The sequence below is a fragment of the Scleropages formosus genome, chromosome 17 (assembly GCF_900964775.1).
Source record: "Scleropages formosus chromosome 17, fSclFor1.1, whole genome shotgun sequence".
NCBI classification, from domain to species: Eukaryota; Metazoa; Chordata; class Actinopteri; order Osteoglossiformes; family Osteoglossidae; genus Scleropages; species Scleropages formosus.
Genome location: NC_041822.1, coordinates 9,519,013 through 9,540,613, shown reverse-complemented (window position 1 = coordinate 9,540,613; position 21,601 = coordinate 9,519,013). Strand labels below are relative to the sequence as shown.

At 37.1% G+C, this 21,601-nt stretch overlaps 1 protein-coding gene across 1 annotated transcript in view; it reads left to right on the top strand.

The window, feature by feature from the left end:
- The window catches only part of LOC108938470 (astrotactin-2-like), a 218,420-nt gene extending 216,824 nt beyond the window's left edge, over positions 1-1,596 (top strand). The window contains exon 23 of the mRNA XM_029259528.1: positions 1,359-1,596. Within this exon, the coding sequence (XP_029115361.1) occupies positions 1,359-1,596 (238 nt within the window). The remainder of the gene's footprint in view (positions 1-1,358) is intronic.
- Positions 1,597-21,601: the final 20,005 nt, after the last annotated feature.

Here is a 21,601-nt window from a genome sequence, read left to right as displayed (position 1 = left end):
AACATAAATTCAAAAGAAACCATCACAGAAAAAAGGCGGGGCACACAAACATCACATTCTCTGTCTGCTCCAAACTCTCCTCTTATAACATAAAAAAACATAAAAAAAGACCACAACTTAACCCTCAGTTAAACTTAAAATGGGCATACCTGGTTTTGCTTTGCACCAATGACTTTTCATCTGGGTGCTATGTGACAAATGACAAACACAAACATACAGACAGACAAACAGATAGAGAGTTATTTCGGTAATGTATGTACTTGTGAGAAAATTTGTTGCACTCAGTTGAACACACACACACACACACACATACACACATTGGCTGAAACCACTAATACTTTTTGCCCTGATGCAATGAAGTGGTAACATCCACTCACCACTACTGCATAAATTTGATCCTTCTTGGAGGGTTTCACTTTGTTTCAGCCCTTAATTGTGTTATGGAAGTAATTAAAGGTAACCATTTTTAACCATTACAAGTGAACCATTTACGAACACACTCGATATTTCAGTTTGAAGCAGAAATGAACATATTGTCGAAAAGCTACATTGCTTCTGTACATCAGGACCATAGTTGTATCCTTGACGTCATGCCAGTTCCTCAATTGCATCTGATTGTCAGCTGACATACTGTATGTTGTGTTTCTGTACTTATTTCACATAGTCTGATTTTTTTTTTCCGTTATTCTTTTGGAATCACGGAAAGGATTTGCTGTAGGGACTTCAGGGCACTTGAATCAGTTCAGTATACAGGTGGTCCCGATTGACGATGGGGTTACGTTCCCACAAACCCGTCATAAGTCGAAAATATCGTAAGTCAAAAATGCATTTAATACACCTAATACACATCTCTGTGCGACAGAATGGGAGATGCGGATCGCTGCTGCTGCCCAGCATCGCAAGAAAGTATCACTCCACTTATCGCTTTCCCAGGAAAAAAAATCAAAATTCACTATTTGAAGTACGGTTTGTACTGAATGTCTATCCCCAGCTCACCGTCATAAAGTCGAAAAAATTGCAAGTTGAACCATTGTAAATCGGAGACCACCTGTACTGTATTGTTGTATAGTGTAACTGATCAATCATACTCTAAGGATCATCTAAGCTATATAACTGTGTTGTTGCTATCATCTCTTCTGTTTGTCTTAAATAAATTGCAGGCTACATTAAAATTTTGTTTAATCAGATTAAAATTTCCTGAATTAATACAATTTATTCTCACAAGTATGTCACAAGCACACCCCGCGTGGATTTTGAAACTGCCACCGCCTGCTTCCCAAATGAGCAGCTGGGTGACTATAAAGGAAATGAAGCACAGCCTGTGAGCTGTTTACTGAATGTTTTGTTTTCCCTCCCAGGAAAGCACATCTGATCCTACGGAGGGTGGAGAATATCAGCCGCTATTGCGGGGCCCTCCTGCGCAGCACATACATTCGAAGCCGGACGGATACTGTACCATACGTCTTCTGCCGGAGTGAGGAAATGCGGCCTCCTGGCTCAGTGTGGCACAGCTCATTGCAGGAGGTGCACCTGTCCTGTGTAGAGAAACTTATGTCTGTTCCACGCAATACTTATGGAGAGTCCAAGCTGCGGTGAGAAGCTTCAGACTTGCCATACTGTATGGTATCATCTCTGGGCTCTACTAGGATGATTTTATTTTAGCTAGCAGGTCAAATACTTTCTGATTGGTAAATAAAACGAATGCATAAAGAATAAAACTTCTGATGAGTTTTTGAATAAGAGTATGTGCAATGGGTTTATGAGGACCTTAAAGGAAAGAAATGCCTTTGGTTACTGTTGAAATATAGTAAAAAGTAAGTAATTGTTTATCCCTCAGAAGACATGGGGTTGGATGGAGACAGACTTTTTTATTTTTCATTTTTTGTGCTTCTGCTCTACAAGACCAACAAAGCCAACCAAACAAGCCAGTCAACCAACTAAGCAAAGTTAATGGCAGTTGTGGGACTTAAGCGGATACAGCTAATACACTGTACGTTTCTATTTGTTATACTTGAATTTATAGCCACAGAGGTCTCTTGTATATTATACTGAATAGGAAAAATGTTGGGTGCCAAACTGTTTACTTGAGTCAATGATGTCAACACAAGGCTATTTTGAAAAAAAAAATTAAGCACTGAAGAAGTCAGAGTTTTTTTTAATTTATTTTTTCCTTGTCCATTTTCATAATAATTATAGAACTTCACCACACAAATAAAAACTGGATACATACAGAAACTCCCCTTTTTGTGGGGTAAAAACTGAACAGAGGATAAATTAGTAATGTAACGGTTGTTTTTTTTTCCTCAAGTATACATGATTTTTCCAACTATTGGCAAAAAAGGAGGTTTAAAAAATAAAGGTATGAAAACTAAGAAAATTCAGTTGCCTACATGATATGAAGCTCTTTTTGTTTGAATGTTTAGTCTGTAATGCATATGTACTGTTGAATGGCTTTACAACATTATATTTGAAAAATAATTGTCACGTAGAAGATTGTTTTCAGTAATGGAAAAAACTGAAAAAAGGTTTATTTCTGTATTAAATTTGACTGGGAGTATACTGTATATTTCAGTTTTTATCAGGTTCCCAGAAAAATATAAATATTCAAAGTGCTAGCATTATAAAGTATAACTGTTTTAAGAATTCAAAACACTTTGAATGCTTATATTTTATCAATCATAAATTGCTGTCAAAATTCTGGAGAGGATTTTGCAGAGGTTAAAAAGGTTTAAACAAGTTCACAAAGGTGTAACTGCATTAATCCAAAGTCGCAACAGTTTAAAAACGAAAAAGCTATTCACAGTTCAACAAGAGCTGAAATTCATCAGTAGCACCACATGCTAAACAATTTAATGACAGAGTATAGACTATCTAGGTGTTGGAGACAGCAGGTCATTTGAAATCAGTGTTTATACCGACCGACAATGTGCTGTACACGACATCAGTTCTACATTATTGACTCTGAAAATCTTTTGCTACTTTTTTGCTAATATTATTAGTTTCCTAAGCTGGAGAACTACATCAGTGTGGCTAACCAAATAGTCATTATGCCACGGTTGAGTGGGGTCGTCCTAAGAATTTGCAGTACCTGAATGACTAATAATACTGAACAAGTGACAAATGTTTTAATCAGTCATGATGTTATTTGCATACCTGGTTGATCAATAACAGTAACTCAAAAATTCGTGTGCAATTAGAGCTTCAGTTTATTTACAAAATGCTGGGCAGAACTGCATATGCACTTGTTATACAAAGTGTTAAACTTGAAAGTAATATGAAAGTCCATTATTACTTACCCAAAGGGGATTTATCATATAGCAAGGTGACTTTCATTATTTTTCAATTCTAATCTTATTTGGGTTTCAGCTGTTTTGAAAAGTTTTGAAAATAGTTGAGGAGTACACTCTTCTATTGGGTGTTCAGATATTGAAATATAATATTATCTCCCTCAATTTCATTCAGTGATCTTAAGCAGAGTTTTGTCTGTGTGTATAGATATACATATACAGACAAATACTCCTCCCTGATATAAATAATTTGTTTCATGAAATCATACACTCAGAGAAATCCTTACTGTAAAGGGATCAAATAAACTGTTCTTATTATGGTCCTGGAAAAAAATAAAAAATTATTATAATAATAATAATAATAATAATACATTGTTTCTGGACAAAAAGTATTCCCAAAATTTCATTTAAGAAGCAAAATGAAAGGGGTTTTTAATGAATAACAATGACAACACCAACATATTGTGTAATATCTGTAAAAAAAAAAAAAAGTTTTACTTCTAGCTTGTCTTTTAATGTTATTCATTTGTTCATTCATTCATTCATTACTAATAATTGTTTGTCCAATGCTACCGCTGCCCAGTGTCTACCTTGTAAGCACAGGGTGTCAGACATGCTACAAAGTACACTGGAGGGAAACATCTTGTTAGTTTGGCTCAGGAATACTTAAGGTATGAAGAAATAAGGCTCCCCAGAACACTTTCTATGTCATTGTGCCAAGTACGCAGACACTAGGTTGTTAGTGGCATTAAGTTTCATTAATAACAACTGTGTGACTCTAGATAATTTTCATTTGTTTGTGAGATAAAGACTTTATTTACATTAATTAAAGGGTGTTCATGTTATTCAAGCTGTTCATACTGTACGGTCATCTGAGTGTGGGCACAGCAGCATGAAGCTAGAAGGGAGGTCCGGTCTTTCACCGTTATCCCTCAGCAATCACAGTTTCAGTAAACAGCATAAATAAAAGCACAAGTGTAACACGCACCTTGAGTCCATCCTCAGTGATGTTCCCTGATTTACGTAACAGAGTGCATAGTTACATGTTTATAGTTTATTTTTTTAAGGACTCAAAGGACCCAGGTTTGAATGCCAGTAATGCCATTATTATTATACTTTTAAAAAAATAATAATAATAAGCTGTTTCAGTTGTGATATTAGATCAGCAATCAATAGCTGTGATTGGTTTGGACTGATAAAATGACAGGATGAAGCTGTCCCTCATTGTTTTGTACTAAGCATAATTAAGTTTCTGTACAAAGTGATATTAATTTATTGTATTATGTAAATTCCATAAGTGTTCAGTTCATGTTTACTTTGTTGTTACTGTGTGGAGTGGCTGCTCTGAACAGTTTTAAATCTTTCTGAGTCTTTGTCACATTAAGGGAAGCGGAAATGACTGCATGATGGGCAAAAATCTCACAGTACTGAATGCATAAGCTTATTTTTAAGGAAAAAAATGTGTATATATCCACAAGTTGTAGAATGTTTTCACTGCACAGGGCTCCATTAGGGGGGTGTGGTGGTGCAGTGGGTTGGACCGGGGCCTGCTCTTTGGTGGGTCTGTGGTTTGAGTCCCGCTTGGGGTGCCTTGCGATGGACTGGTGTCCCGTCCTGGGTGTGTCCCCTCCCTCTCCAGCCTTATGCCCTGTGTTGCCGGGTTGGGCTCCGGCTCCCCGCGACCCTGAATGGGACAAGCGGTTCAGAGAATGTGTGTGTGTGTGTGTGTGTGTGTGTGTGAGGCCTCCATTATAACAGGGATTGAGTGTGTGTATATATATATATATATATATATATGAATATTTAGATGATAAAAATTTAAGATTTTGTGTCATGCAAGTTAAACTGAAGAAAAAAACCTGAACACCAAAGCTAACAGATTTTTTTCTTTTCCTCTCAAAAATGCCAGAAGAGCAATCTTAAAATGTTGGCTGTGATGATTTACAGTATTTTTCCTGCATCACATGACTGCCTTCCCATCTGGTGAAGATGGTTTATGTGTCTTACATTATCAATCCTTATTTCTTCTTGATTACCACTGTGTGTGAATAAAGGTTAACTGTCCCCATAATAAGGGACTCAGCCAATCAGGTTCAAGGACAAATTAAATATATTTAAACACTGATTTATATGCATGTATGTGAAAATTTTCTATTAGTGTTAAGAAGATTTAAAAAATGAAAGGGTCCAATTTATTTTTATTATTATTATTATTATTATTATTATTATTATTGCTCTTGTTCTTGTTCTTGTCATTCTTGTTGTTTTTACTCACTATCCTTAACTGCTTGTCCAAGTCAGGGTCATGGTGACTAACAACGAAAAGACAAACAAGGGTGCACCCTGGATAGGAAGCACGTTCATCAGAGGATTATTATTGCAGTGTATTGATTTTCAGTATGTGTACAATTTGAAGGAAAATTTAATTTCTCTTTGTTGAATTTTCACAAGAATTGTATCTGGCAAGTACCTTGTATCCATCTATATACCATACAATGCACTTAACAAACACATATCTACCATACATTTTTTTTTTTTTTTTGGTTTAGGCATATAAAATTCAGTTTGTCACTGGGATTTTTCACACGTTTGCCTAGAACCGTGGCCTTTCGCCAAAAAAGGTGGGACACAGCATATTAAGTGTACCTTCAAGGCCAATATATACAGTACATTTCTACATTACTGGATGCCTTGTTGAGTAAATTCAGCTATTTAAACTGTGTATGTCATTACCTGTAAGGGTTTGTGACTAATATGGTTCAGTATTTACCAGGTCTAATTATGATTTTAAACTGAATTTTTTTTTTTTAGTAGTTAATTAGATTGTCTTGTTTTTGAGTTCCATTAATATGATTTTATATGCAACACGCTTTCGTTGTTTCGTTGTTTCATCAATGTTTCATTTAGATCCCATTTTTTCTATTATTTTACGTTTTATATTTTTCCTTTAAATATATGCTTATAATAATAAGAGTAAGACTAATAGTAATAATAATAATAATAATAATAATAATAATAGCCTGGACTGCCCAGGTCTCTGTATAGAAATGCACAACAGAAATTGAAAAAGTCTGTCATTGTGATTTTCCATGCATTCATGTTCTTTTCTTTAAAGGTAAGCTTTCAATGAATGTAACTTGACTGTAATATTGCACTTTGGCTTTGTTAAGAATTCCATAGAGTTTACTTTTATAAAAATTGAGTCGCATCTAAAGTTTTGTTATGCAGAATTCATTTTGCATATAAATTTTTACTTGTAGTTCTATACTATGCAATGTAATATTTCCTACAGTTCAAACATACATAATGTATGAATATGTAGAAACTGTGGAAAAGTTTTACAGATCTAGAATAATTTTGACAGATATGTTTCCAGTACACCCCGTCCTGGGTGTGTTCCCTCCCCCTCCGGCCTTACGCCCTGTGTTACCGGGTAGGCTCCGGTTCCCCGTGACCCCGTATGGGACAAGCGGTTCTGAAAATGTGTGTGTGTGTGTGTTTCCAGTACACATCATTTTACATAATTATTTGAATTGGTGGAACAAACTCTTAATAGTCTACTGCATTTAATTTTAAAGTTATAGAGTTATAAGAAGTTCCTAAATCTCAACTTGCTTTGTTGTAAATATTAAATAGTATGTACTTTCACTAAGTAACAGGTTCTTTGGCATCACTGTCATTCTCAATATACGTACATATACTCAGTGTTTTCATTTTATAACATCCTCATATTTAATTCAGGATAGCAAAATTAATCTGACTTCTAACTAAAATGTAGCCATTTCAGACTTAAAATATGGGAATTTTGCAGACGAGCATGGGAATATTGTACAATAAAGTAATAAACCTGAATTGTTGGTTGTTAAGCACCTGCACACATGAATTATGCAATAATATAAGTATTGAAGTGTCTTGCAAGTTCCATTAATAGCTCCTACGCTCACCACTATGCTCACTGTTTCACAGTTTATTCTGAGAATGAAAATTCAGGTGTTCTTCGGTGAATAATCCTCCAAAAACATGTACTTTTTTCTTTTCATATCCTGAGAAATACTAAAACTTCAGTATAGGGGTTGTAGGAAGATCAAATTCTGTCATCACCACCACGTTTTCCATCCATTCATTCAAGTGATCTCAATTACAGAAACAGGTGTGGAAAGAACTAGGTAAAGGAGGTGTTAAGATTTGAGAAATCAAAAAGTTCTAGTCTTAGCTTGCAATGCACAATGATGTAAAATGTGAAAAATGATAGAATAGAGATCAAATAGGGATAGAAAGAATCCATCAAAAATCAAAGATCTGTATAGCAGGGATATCAACATCGAAGACCTAAGAGAAAACACAACATTTGTTGTGCAATGGATTAAGCAGCCGGAGAATAACAAAAGGGGCTCTACATGTTTTTTTTATTGAATATAGCAAACATTCGATTTTGTCAGCCATGTCAAACTGCAGCTTCTGCTTGTCTTTCAGCACACACTGAAACCTACCTCCGACCTCCTGATATTACACAGAGCCACCACTTGCTCGCTTGATCCGATCCCATCGTCACTCCTACAGACCATCCCCCCCGCAACTCTCCACCTTCATCTCTAAGATCATCAAGTCCTCACTCGCCTCTGGCTGCTTCCCATTTGCGTTAACAACTGCTCTAATTTCACCTCTTGTAAAGAAATCGTCCCTGGATCCTAACTCAGTCCAAAACAACATGCCAGTCTCCTTCCTCTCCTTCCTGTCTAAAACTAGAAGACGGGCAGCCTGTGATCAACTGTCTGAATTTCTCTCCTGGAACCATCCCCTCAGTGGATATCGGTCTGGATTCAAAGTTAGTCACTCCACCGAAACAGCACTCCTGGCAGTGCCTGATGCGATCCATGCGGCTAGAGCGGCTCCCCTCTCCTCAGTCCTCATCCTCCTTGACCTGTCTGCAGCATTCAACACTGTCAACCACAAGATTCTACTCTTTTCTCTTGGTCATCCTGGGATCGAAGGAGCAGCACTAGGATTGTTCGAGTCTTATCTATCTGACAGATCCTATCAAGTAGTCTGGTGGGCTCGCATTCTTCTCCTCTCCCTCTCCCAACTGGCATCCCACAGGGCTCGGTACCTCTGCTCCTCTCCGTCTACCCTCCTCCCTCGGCCATGTCATCACCTCCCATGGATTCAAATTCCGCTGCTACACTGATGATACCCAGCTCCTCCTCTCCTTTTCACCTGGAGCATCAGACATTTCTGTGCACATCGCTGCCATGCCTGCATGGATGTCTGATCACCACCTCCAACTCAACCTCTCCAAAACAGAGATCCTGCACCTCCCAGCTGGCCTGTCTTCCTGTTATGATCTCTCGATCAAACTCGACAACTCACTCATTTTGCCTACCTCCTCAGCTAAGAGTCTTGAGTGGTGATTGACTCAAGTCTATCTTTCTCTCAGCACATCGAAGTCACCTCACAACTGACTCTGCCGAACTACTTGTCCAGGCCGTGGTGACATGCTGTCTAGACTCCTGCAACTCTCTCCTGTCTGACCTTCCCGCTACTGCCATCAAACCTCTTCAGCTGATACAGAGCGCTGCTGCATGAGCTGTGTTTGACTTGCTGAAGCATTCCCATGTATCTCCTCTACTCGTTTCTCTTCACTGGCTTCCTATAGCTGCCTGGATCAAATTTAAGACCCTAGTTATGGCCTACAAATGCATCCATACAATTGCTCCCAACTATTTATAAGACAACAGGGGGTGCGGTGGCGCAGTGGGTTGGACCGCAGTCCTGCTCTCCGGTGGGTCTGGGGTTCGAGTCCCGCTTGGGGTGCCTTGTGATGGACTGGCGTCCCGTCCTGGGTATGTCCCCTCCCCCTCCGGCCCTACGCCCTGTGTTGCCGGGTAGGCTCCGGTTCCCCGTGACCCCGTATGGGACAAGCGGTTCTGAAAATGTGTGTGTGTGTGTGTGTGTGTGTGTGTGTGTGTGTGTGTGTGTGTGTGTGTGTGTGTGTGTGTATTTATAAGACTTGATCAACCACCACACTCCAACCAGACTGCTATGCTCTTCCACATCTGCCCACTTGGTAGCCCCGTGTGAGGAAGGTAAAGCATGGAGGTTCTTGGTTCTGGCTCCATTGTGGTGGAACAACCTCCCCTTGTCACTCAGAACTGCTGAATCTCTGTTCACATTTAAAACGGACCTGAAAACTCACCTTTTCCAAACTCACTTTGCCCATGATCTTTTAATTTCATGTAAGGTGTAAATGCTCATGCACCATAACTTTATGGTCATGCCCGGATAAACCTTTACACAGCTAGACCTGTAATGTACATAAATGTTTGTGTATCAAAAAAAAAAAAAAATATATATATATATATATATACTAGGAAGGTGGTCAGGAATCATCAATATTCTGAGTTTTATGAAACTACTCATGTGATGAACATTGGTGCATCTGATGGAAAGAAACTGTACTTAGGAATCACACGTCTACAACTATGTCTCTCTTTCTCCTCATGTAATGAACAAATTGTATTTTCTATGAGAAGTATATTGCTTTGGAGAAAAACATCTGCTAAACGAATACATGTAAATGTTAATACACAATCTGCCCTTTCCAGATGATCCAGAATGCTTTAGTGTTAAGCGCGTGTAAGGCTGAGTGGTTTGGTTACAAACATTTCAACACCACACAAGGTGCCACCTTCAGCATTGTGAAAGTGGGCAAACAAAGTGATGGTGTGAACAGTGTGTTTAAATAGGTTATCAGCTGACCCCAATAGGTAGGCAGTTCTGACTGGCAGGTCAGGTTATCTCTGACCTTGATCTTCTGTCATCAGCATCATGGGGATTCCAGGAAGTTGATGTAGTCCACCTCAATGATCTCATGTTGGTTGATCGAGTTTGCACTGGAGAACCAGGCTTTAATTTGGGAAAGGCGATGCATTCTTGTTTCTGCATGTCCACTTCAGCAATCAGTCCAGTCCATTAATTGGCATTCCACTGCATTGCTGGTAGTTCTGACCATGGAAAGTGAAATACATTGCACAAATTTTATTTGACCTGCCAAAGCATTCTCATGGATCTTCCCTCGTCTCTTTGCATTGGCTTCCTGTAGCTGCCTGTGTCATGTTTAAGACTCTGGTTCCGGCCCAAAAGATCCACCCTGATACCTACAAGATCTCATTGTTCAATACACTTCAGCCAGACTGCGCCTCTTCTCTCCCTCTGACTACTTGCCCATCCCGTGCACACACAGTTTAAAACCAAAACCCCAAAGGTTTTTGGTTCTGATTCCAATGAGTTGGAATGAACTCCCTCACTCACTCAGAACTACTGAATCCTTCTCAAGATAATTTAACCACTGCCATGGTTTTCTTGTTAAGGGAGGTTATGGTAGTGGCTTACCACTATCTTTTTTGTATTTGGATTGTGTTCTGGATTCAACCCTACGCCTGTGCTGTGAGGCACTAGTTGTAACTCTGACATGTACATCGGTTTGGAGACAAGCATCTGCTAAATGAATAAATGTAAATGTAAATGTAACTGGCTGTTAACTTTTCAGTCTGCTGAATAAGAACCTCCCTAGTCTACCAACTACCACTCTGGCATTGTGTGAAATTATGTATGTTAATGTTATTCTTTTGAAATGAAAATTTTCATTATGGTTTTTAAAGTATTCCCCAGACAGTTTAAGTTTTTCTTAGTAGTGTTTAATATTTAGTATATTTTGTTTAATCACTTAATGCACTGAATATTAGTAAAGAACATACACATCCACCGTACAATATGAAGACTAATAATGCAGCTAAACCAAGTTTAGCAAAATGATTTTTTAACTTACAGATACTTCATATGGTAGAACAATGAGAGAAAAGCAAATATTTTTAGTCCAATGAATGTTTGTACTGCTCTGGTGGGTCTGGGGTTCGAGTCCCACTTTGGGTACCTTGTGACGGACCAGCGTCCCGTCCTGGGTGTGTCCCCTCCCCCTCCGGCCCTACGCCCTGTGTTGCTAGGTTAGGCTCTGGCCTGCCACGACCCCATCTGGGAGCAGCGCTTCTGACAATGTGTGTGTGTGTGTGTGTGTGTGTGTGTGTGTGTGTGTGTGTGTGTGTGTATTTATAAGACTTGATCAACCACCACACTCCAACCAGACTGCTATGCTCTTCCACATCTGCCCACTTGGTAGCCCCGTGTGAGGAAGGTAAAGCATGGAGGTTCTTGGTTCTGGCTCCATTGTGGTGGAACAACCTCCCCTTGTCACTCAGAACTGCTGAATCTCTGTTCACATTTAAAACGGACCTGAAAACTCACCTTTTCCAAACTCACTTTGCCCATGATCTTTTAATTTCATGTAAGGTGTAAATGCTCATGCACCATAACTTTATGGTCATGCCCGGATAAACCTTTACACAGCTAGACCTGTAATGTACATAAATGTTTGTGTATCAAAAAAAAAAAAAAAATATATATATATATATATATACTAGGAAGGTGGTCAGGAATCATCAATATTCTGAGTTTTATGAAACTACTCATGTGATGAACATTGGTGCATCTGATGGAAAGAAACTGTACTTAGGAATCACACGTCTACAACTATGTCTCTCTTTCTCCTCATGTAATGAACAAATTGTATTTTCTATGAGAAGTATATTGCTTTGGAGAAAAACATCTGCTAAACGAATACATGTAAATGTTAATACACAATCTGCCCTTTCCAGATGATCCAGAATGCTTTAGTGTTAAGCGCGTGTAAGGCTGAGTGGTTTGGTTACAAACATTTCAACACCACACAAGGTGCCACCTTCAGCATTGTGAAAGTGGGCAAACAAAGTGATGGTGTGAACAGTGTGTTTAAATAGGTTATCAGCTGACCCCAATAGGTAGGCAGTTCTGACTGGCAGGTCAGGTTATCTCTGACCTTGATCTTCTGTCATCAGCATCATGGGGATTCCAGGAAGTTGATGTAGTCCACCTCAATGAGCTCATGTTGGTTGATCGAGTTTGCTCTGGAGAACCAGGCTTTAATTTGGGAAAGGCGATGCATTCTTGTTTCTGCATGTCCACTTCAGCAATCAGTCCAGTCCATTAATTGGCATTCCACTGCATTGCTGGTAGTTCTGACCATGGAAAGTGAAATACATTGCACAAATTTTATTTGACCTGCCAAAGCATTCTCATGGATCTTCCCTCGTCTCTTTGCATTGGCTTCCTGTAGCTGCCTGTGTCATGTTTAAGACTCTGGTTCCGGCCCAAAAGATCCACCCTGATACCTACAAGATCTCATTGTTCAATACACTTCAGCCAGACTGCGCCTCTTCTCTCCCTCTGACTACTTGCCCATCCCGTGCACACACAGTTTAAAACCAAAACCCCAAAGGTTTTTGGTTCTGATTCCAATGAGTTGGAATGAACTCCCTCACTCACTCAGAACTACTGAATCCTTCTCAAGATAATTTAACCACTGCCATGGTTTTCTTGTTAAGGGAGGTTATGGTAGTGGCTTACCACTATCTTTTTTGTATTTGGATTGTGTTCTGGATTCAACCCTACGCCTGTGCTGTGAGGCACTAGTTGTAACTCTGACATGTACATCGGTTTGGAGACAAGCATCTGCTAAATGAATAAATGTAAATGTAAATGTAACTGGCTGTTAACTTTTCAGTCTGCTGAATAAGAACCTCCCTAGTCTACCAACTACCACTCTGGCATTGTGTGAAATTATGTATGTTAATGTTATTCTTTTGAAATGAAAATTTTCATTATGGTTTTTAAAGTATTCCCCAGACAGTTTAAGTTTTTCTTAGTAGTGTTTAATATTTAGTATATTTTGTTTAATCACTTAATGCACTGAATATTAGTAAAGAACATACACATCCACCGTACAATATGAAGACTAATAATGCAGCTAAACCAAGTTTAGCAAAATGATTTTTTAACTTACAGATACTTCATATGGTAGAACAATGAGAGAAAAGCAAATATTTTTAGTCCAATGAATGTTTGTACTGCTCTGGTGGGTCTGGGGTTCGAGTCCCACTTTGGGTAGCTTGTGACGGACCAGCGTCCCGTCCTGGGTGTGTCCCCTCCCCCTCCGGCCCTACGCCCTGTGTTGCTAGGTTAGGCTCTGGCCTGCCACGACCCCATCTGGGAGCAGCGTTTCAGACAATGTGTGTGTGTGTGTGTGTGTGTGTGTGTGTGTGTGTGTGTGTGTGTGAATGTTTGTAGCTGCACCATATAAAAATATATTTATAGCTATTTTAGTGTGTGAATGAAAGCAAAATATTGTGTCATTGTGTCCATGTGGATTCATCAAAAACACCCACATTTGAGAAAATGTCACTGTTGGTATAATTTGAACTGTTGCACTGTAGCAATGGGCATGTAAATCATGAAGCTAATTACAGGTCTTGTGTTGTGCATGAAGTAAAAAACATGTAAAAGCAGATTTCCCCCAACCACATACCTCTGTCTGCAGTTTTTTCTACAGTAAATATTATTTCAAAGTCTTTCATTCATGAATCACTAAAGTCTATTTAAAAGTCAATAATTCAATTGTATTTATGCCATACACAAGACTTATATATAAAAGCAAAAATTTCAATAAATAAATAAATAAATAACGTTTAAATCATAATTTTAATCATATCTACAAAAACAATTACTGTCTCTTCTTACATCCTTACAAATGTGGGAATGGCACACACACACACACACACACACACACTGTCTGAACCACTTGTCCCATTCAGGGTCGCGGGGAGCTGGAGCCTAACCCGGCAACACAGGGCGAAAGGAGGGGACACACCCAGGACAGCACGCCAGTCTATCGCAAGGCACCCCAAGCGGGACTTAAACCCCAGACCTACCGGAGAGCAGGACCCAGTCCAACCCACTGCACCACCGCACCGCCCTGTGTGGGAATGGCAAATCAGGGTAATTTCCTAACAATTTCTTAAGTGTTTTTTCTTTTTTCCCCCACATGCTCCTTGTCGTAACTAATTCATTTATACAGTTTACCATGAAATGCTTATGGCAGTGTTGTAAATCTTAATATTTTATCACAGTTAAAGTTGAATAGCATTAGCTTGCATCAACATTCAGACCTCTGTTTTATCTGGAAAGTGTAATGTATACCCTGCATCTCCACAGTCTGCACATAGAGTAGGGTTTGCTATTCACTGCCATGACAAATTGTTGGTTTTTAAATAACGTATCGTGTAGCTTGATACTATACTTTACTATCTAATTAAAGTCCCTTGATTTTGGTGACATGTATTTAATTAAAAACTCGTAAAAACACAGCCTCAGCTTATTTTTTTTTTTACTTAACCAGTGTTTTATTTCTAAACAATACATAACAGGAAAAGTAACATTTTTATTCCTTTTTGCTATTCATTTGGAAATATACAGTACACCAGATGTATGTTTCATGAGAAATCAGAGCACCAAAACTGAAAATTATATATTTTTCTGTTTATATTTTGTATATTACTATATGTGTCTCTGAAAATCATTAAAATGGAACTGCAAAAAAAAAAAAAAAAAAATTTACAAGGGATTGTGGTAAGCACCCAAAATAAGATTGTGTTCATGAACTGAGCGGAGTGGATTCCACCAGGCTAAATAGTGCTTATGGATACCATAACAGTGTCAAAGTACAGATCTAACCCTCTGCCAAGTCACAAAGTAGGCAAAATCAAGAAAAATGTGTTCTCAGGGTTTTGGAAGAGTGGCTGGGGGTGATTTGTTGGCCATATACATTCAGTTCACTTTTGAAGGTTCATAAGGAAATGAAGGTAAGAGAACCAGAAGAAAATAGAAAAATCCTTCAGCTACAATTTAGACAAAGCTTGTAAAAACAATAACTGTTTACTGAGCCGAGCTGGACTGCAGGTACATTTTTGCTATTTATTTTTGCCTCAATAATACAGCTTGCCATTCTGTTTTAGAATTTTCTTGAAATATAAATATTAACCCAATCCCATTTTATTTTCCTTACTAAGATAAAATCCATTTTGGTAACCTTTACTGTGCAGAAAAAAAAGAGATAAATGTGAACCACAAAAAGACAGAAGCAGTAAGAGACTTGGTGAAGGCAAAATAACCTGCTTTGGTCTTATAAATAATAAATTTGGTTTTAAAACTGCAAGGATCATATAGCATTCTGAGTTTAATAAAGACAAACTGGTAACAATAGGAAACCCATATCTGTTTTACTTAAATACTGATCATGTCTTAAGTAACTTTAAAGAATGAATGCATGAATAAATAAATACATAAATAAATAAATAATTCTTTGCTTTCTTGGATAGGCTCTGGATCCTGCACTGGAAAAGCAGTTATTCTTAATGACTGAATAAGTGAATACTGCCTACATCAACAGGCAGAAATTCTACCGCTTCTACATTCAAACAAGAGTTTTGTTGTCTGCTGTGATTGTCTAGCCTTGAGTAAAGCACACCTATTCTTCCAAGGACCATGTGTGTCTCAGTTTAGCCTATTAATGACCTACCACATTATTTATCCACATCCAAAGATAACAAATGCTTTCTGACCTATTCACAATGCAGAACATTTCAGTAATGATGACCCAGCCCCTACAGATCTGCTAAACATATTGAGCTTCTCTGGGGCAGCCCTTCAGTAGCATTTAGTTTAGTCATATCTGGGACATGAACATATGGAAATTCCATGATTTGACCAAATCAGGAAATCACACATTTCCAGTTACTTGTGGATGCAAGGTGTTAAGTATGTACTATATACATACCACAATTAAAACGTTCCTACAAGACCCTGTCTTGAAAGGCAAAACCAGTTTTCTTCCATTATTCCACGATGCAATGTACCATGATCACTCAATCAGCTATATATAGTTTTAGCTTCAGGCAAACATTTGATGTTTTCTTCTTTAAGAGAAAAATATTTTAGCTGAAATCCAAATCAGACATTACAAATCTGCTCTGGGAGATTTCACAGAAAGATGCAATAGAAATCTGAATATTTTGAATCAGGTCTTCTATCACTTAGTTATATATTTACTTATTTATTCACTTACTACTTGAGTTTCCACAACTGCTTTTAGTTGCTTGATATGTGCCATAGTTCAGTAAAAGGAAATTACTACTTACATTTTATCTCATCCAAGAAAAAAACTGATGTATGACTGTTTTCAAATTTTAGTTGTTTGACAGAAGTTGCTTAACAAAATGATCTTAAAAACAAATCCGCTACATCCGATATTTCATTCTGATCTACACGATAAAGTTAACCAATGTACCATGTCAAACAGTCTCAAATACATAAGTAAATGTTTTGATGAAGTCAGTGTATGGATGCAAGGATGAATGGAATATTACATCGTCAGGGCAAGTATACTCCCAAAAGAAAAAAAACGCTGTAAGTAAACAAGATATCTAAGAACACTGCTGCTAGAAAAACACATTTTTAACATTTGCTAAAGCAATTTTGGAAGTAGTTGTTTTATTGACTTACATTTTAGACCCTTAATGTAGAGATTCAGAATTTTAGGAAATATGTCAACAGAGGCCCAGCATGTATTAGGCTCTTAACAGAACAGCATCCATGACAGTACAACAGCCAACAAACAAAAAAACAAAAAAAAAAAAAAAAAAAAACTGGGGGCACTTACACATTTTTTTACTGCAAGGAAAACCGTTTTACTGAACTGAATGTACTGAAGCCTGCTTCAATCCCTGAAGGCTCTTTGCTCTTACACTTAAGCACCTGGTCAACTACAAAGCGGGTTCCTGCATTTTACTTAATACATTGCTTATGGCAATACATCTTTGGCCTCTTGTACAATCATATGCACATGAGTTTTGGGAGGGGGGGAAGGTTTGAGCAAGACAGTCACGTCTTCATGAATTTACCAGCATTAAATCATGCATTATAAAGAGCAAATATACTTAGCACAACATTCTGCCTTCTACACATTAACAGAGGAAAAAAGCAGTGCAAAACAGTTGCTGTATTATAAGGAACTTCTGTTTTTAATGGTTTCTTGCAGTAAGGTTAGACCTGTAGTTTATAATGAGTATGAAAAATAAAATGAGATGAGGATTTTTCAACAGTTCTGAACTCTGATCACATCAAATAAGTTTACAATGGCAAAGTAAAAAATAACTTAGATGAACATGAATATAAATAAAAAGATAACATTCTCAATAAATAATTCTACTATTTACATCATTATATATTGCTATGAGCTTAAATTACTAAATACCTAAAACAGAAGCAGCAAACATTACAGGCATGAGGTACAGCAAAAAGAAACCTGCGGCGCTTACAGTAGACTGTCAACATTTTTCCTTTTTAAACATATTTATCAGCGACTTCATTTTACTCAGTCTTTTTTCATGGCTTCCGAAAGGTAGTATAAAAAGAAATTGAGAGAAGTACTTTGCATGTCTCATGAGGGAGCCATGGACAACTGAGAGCAACTGATCACTGATAACAGTTTAAATTTAGAATTTTGCTTACAAATAAAAACTGAAATTAAAGAAAGTAGATGCCAAAAAAGAGAAAGGGGATGAAGGGTCAACAGCTTTGTCCAGCATTAACATTTTTTCAGCTCATTGATAGAAGATCCTGTGATATGTGTCGAAACTTCGTCAGCTGAGAGCGATTGGTTGTTTGGCTGTTTTCCAGGAGTGTTCTGTATGCACTGGGAAGTGACTAGTTCTCCAGATTTCAGCATTTTTATATGTTTATATTGATATAATTTATATTGCGACTATCATTTATCAACTCCCTGCTCATTGGTACTACTTTGAAAGCAGCAGAATCTTGCATACAATTACATATATTTTAACATGAACAAAAACACATGTGGATTAACCATCACACAATAATGCACCTTGTTTATCAGAACAATATATGACATAAGAACAAATGCATTTCACGGCCATTATTTATCAACGTTACCGTAAATCCTGCTCTTAATGTGTTGTCTCATGCTCATTTTACTACTTTGTTCGGGAAATGTTCTTACAAGCAGGCCATGCAGCTACAGTATGTTGGCTTTTACTTCCATAACATCTTGAGTTCTTTTTGATTGTCCCTTTTTCAGTAGCTTCATTCTGAATACAATCTTTATACGTGTACATATGAGAGTACATATTAGTCATACTGAATATCTACTCTTTAAACGGGGTAGAAAGCTAGGGGTTATGTAACACTGATATTAACAGCAACAGAAAGCTAAATTAACTTAGACAGAGAGGAAAAACTTAAAAATACCTGTCTGACCATAGCAGCTTTTTTTAAAAGTACACTATTTTTTTTTCTCTTTTTCTTAAATGACTGTTCCAAAATGAAGTGCAGTAAATTAGGTCAATAATACATATACTGGTGAAATATGAGTACTTGTACATGTCAGAAACACTAAAACAACAACAACAACAACAATAGTAACAACAAATATAAAAGAATACTTTTAAAACAAACTACGCATTTCATCTACCTCATTCTTTTCAGACCTAATACTACTCACAAAACCAGCATTACATAATCTACAGAAAACTGCTGTTGTTAAATCCTGCCTATTTCCACAATGTGGTGTTGAACTGTCTTTAAATTTTTTTTTTTTCTTTTCTCGATGAATGTTTTCATTTGGATAACTGTTATAAATGAAAATTAATACTGTATGTTGAAGAGGAATGGTGACTGTTCCAAACAACACAGGTAATGACCTAGAAAAGCCACAGTTATAACCAAGTTAGAGAAGCAGAGGGAGGAAGACGAAGTAGGACAAGTTAGTTCAGCACTCTTCAGAAGATCCTTTGGAAATGTGTCTAGTTTAACGGTACAACAACCTATAAAAAAATTGCACAATCCCACCTGAAAAGTTGCCGATGGGATCTTCAAGAGGCCTGGACAGAGAATGTTACCTTGACTGGGAACTTAATAAAATAAAGTAGCTTCATAAAAATAGTGTGTGTTTATGTGTAAATCTGTGAGACTGAAAGAACTAAGGGAAGTGACTTTTTTAGATGAAGTCAGGATTTTGAAGTCATTAAAACATTAAGTTCATCATTTCTCTTAAACCGATTTACGAGTGGAGGATGCGCAGATCAAATCACAAGTATTCCAATGAGGACACGTTCAAAAAATCTCATCTTAAAACATAGAAACTTGAAAGGACTGTTCGAAAAAATAGGGAGAAAATGCATTTTTCACTGGAACTAAATTATTTGTTAAGTTGTAAGACCATCTTAGCTGGACTCTCAGTCATATTTGTCAAGAACATTGCAAAGAAAACGCCACTATAATTTTACCTACAGATAAATTATTACTAACCAATATAATCATCTAATGTATCAAATGGCTATTTTCAATTTGGTCTGTCACTGAAATAAAGCAAAGATGATTGCCATTAAACATGTCTCAGTTAATGCAAAAGTTCACATTACATTATCTACATGGAAGAGGTTACTGCTGTGTCCTAAATTACATTCTTAAGGTCACAACGAACTACAGAAGCAAGCCAATGAACGTCTTTAAAACTGTAGTGACAATGAATTTCGCTATGCTGTATGAAACTGAAAAATATTAATGGGACATAAACTATGGTAACAGTAAAGATACAAATAACATCAACACGAACAACTACATATGCAATAATAATAATACATATTTGGGAATATTCTGTGTTTCATATTCATCAAGATTTTATAGAATTTTTACATTGTAGCTCATCAGTGAAAGATCAGTCCAGGTAATTGTACGATAATACAGGAGATGAAATCATTGTTATAAAGACCATTTTTTGCAAGATATGAACCAGTTCCCAAAAATATGTTTTTTTCTGCTTCCATACAGATATGCGATCATATAGTATATTTGCCCATATCGCCCCAGTTTTATTTCAAAGTATAATTTTGATGTAATCTTCAACTCAGTAAATAATTTCTTTTATCCTCTTTATTTCCCTAATTAATTCCTTCTCCCCCAAGAGGTTTTGCAGCCTTTCACATTTGGTGTTTGTGTTTTTGGAGCACTGTGAATATAAAGAGCTGAAAAGATTTTGGTATATCCACTTCATAAAATGATGAACTACAGTCTGCTGTTATTGTGATCAATTTGACAGAGAAACTAAGGTGTGTGTTAGTCCGCGTATGTTTGTCCATGCAGAAAGACAAACACAGCCACAAACACATATCTAGACACACCTATATAATATGGAAGGCATTTACTTTGTGTGAATGTATAGCACTTACACACACACACACACACACACACACACACACACAGATATATATCTATATGTGTATATCTATATATATCTATATATATATATACATATACATATATACATACATATATAGACATACCAAGGTTAGAGGTAAGCTTTAAAAGCAGATTATATGCAATATAGAATCTCATTCTCATTAATGGACTGCAGAATCAGGATGTTGGCCATATGGCAAATAGCAGCAAAATTAGCAGCAGCAACAGCTGTACTAACCCAACTGATCTCCTGTCACATTCCACCAAAACATCAGTCATCCCCCATTTTTTTTTTTTTTAAATCAGCCTGTTTTACAATTTCTAAATATTGGCACCTGTTTTTCTTTGAGTGTGTTGTTCTTGTTTCAGTTAGAAAAAAGCATATATATATTTTTTTTTCAGTTCAGCCAAACCAGAACACACCCCAGCCAAAACTTAAATCCGATGATCACTGACCCATGTAAATAACCCCTATGACCTGCACACAAAACATAAACTAATTTTGCAATTACATAAAGTTTATGTGGAATTTGTAGTCACTGAAAGAGAAAAAGATAAAAGCTGTGTATACTTTCCCTCCCGTGCATATATAACATTTCTGGATCATTATTTTACAAAGTTTATATTTCTCTAAACAAAACAGACATATTCCCCCATCCCTGTCCCTCCTCTATACTATTCTTTATTTCTATGCATTCACAATTCTCCATAAAATTGTTCTTGGTAAAACACTGACTGGGAGGTCACAATTTCACAAGAAACAAAAATGACTACTTTATGGTGATAGGGGTTTTACAAAAGGTCACGGGTCTTTTTCTTTAGTTTGGCTATATTTCTTTCTTTTACTCAACCTCTGCTATTAAGCATTGTGTTATGGATTACTTTTTGATATAATTATTTTTGACAGTTTTTCAGAAATATGCCAGTAGTAGCAACTTTTTCATGATCATATTTCTCTCTTCATTAAAAAAGACATTACAGCACTGCTGGGAAAATGATACATAATGTGGGCAATAAACTTGACACACATGTTATTAGGGATTTTTTTTTTGCAAAAGTTTGTGTATTTGTAT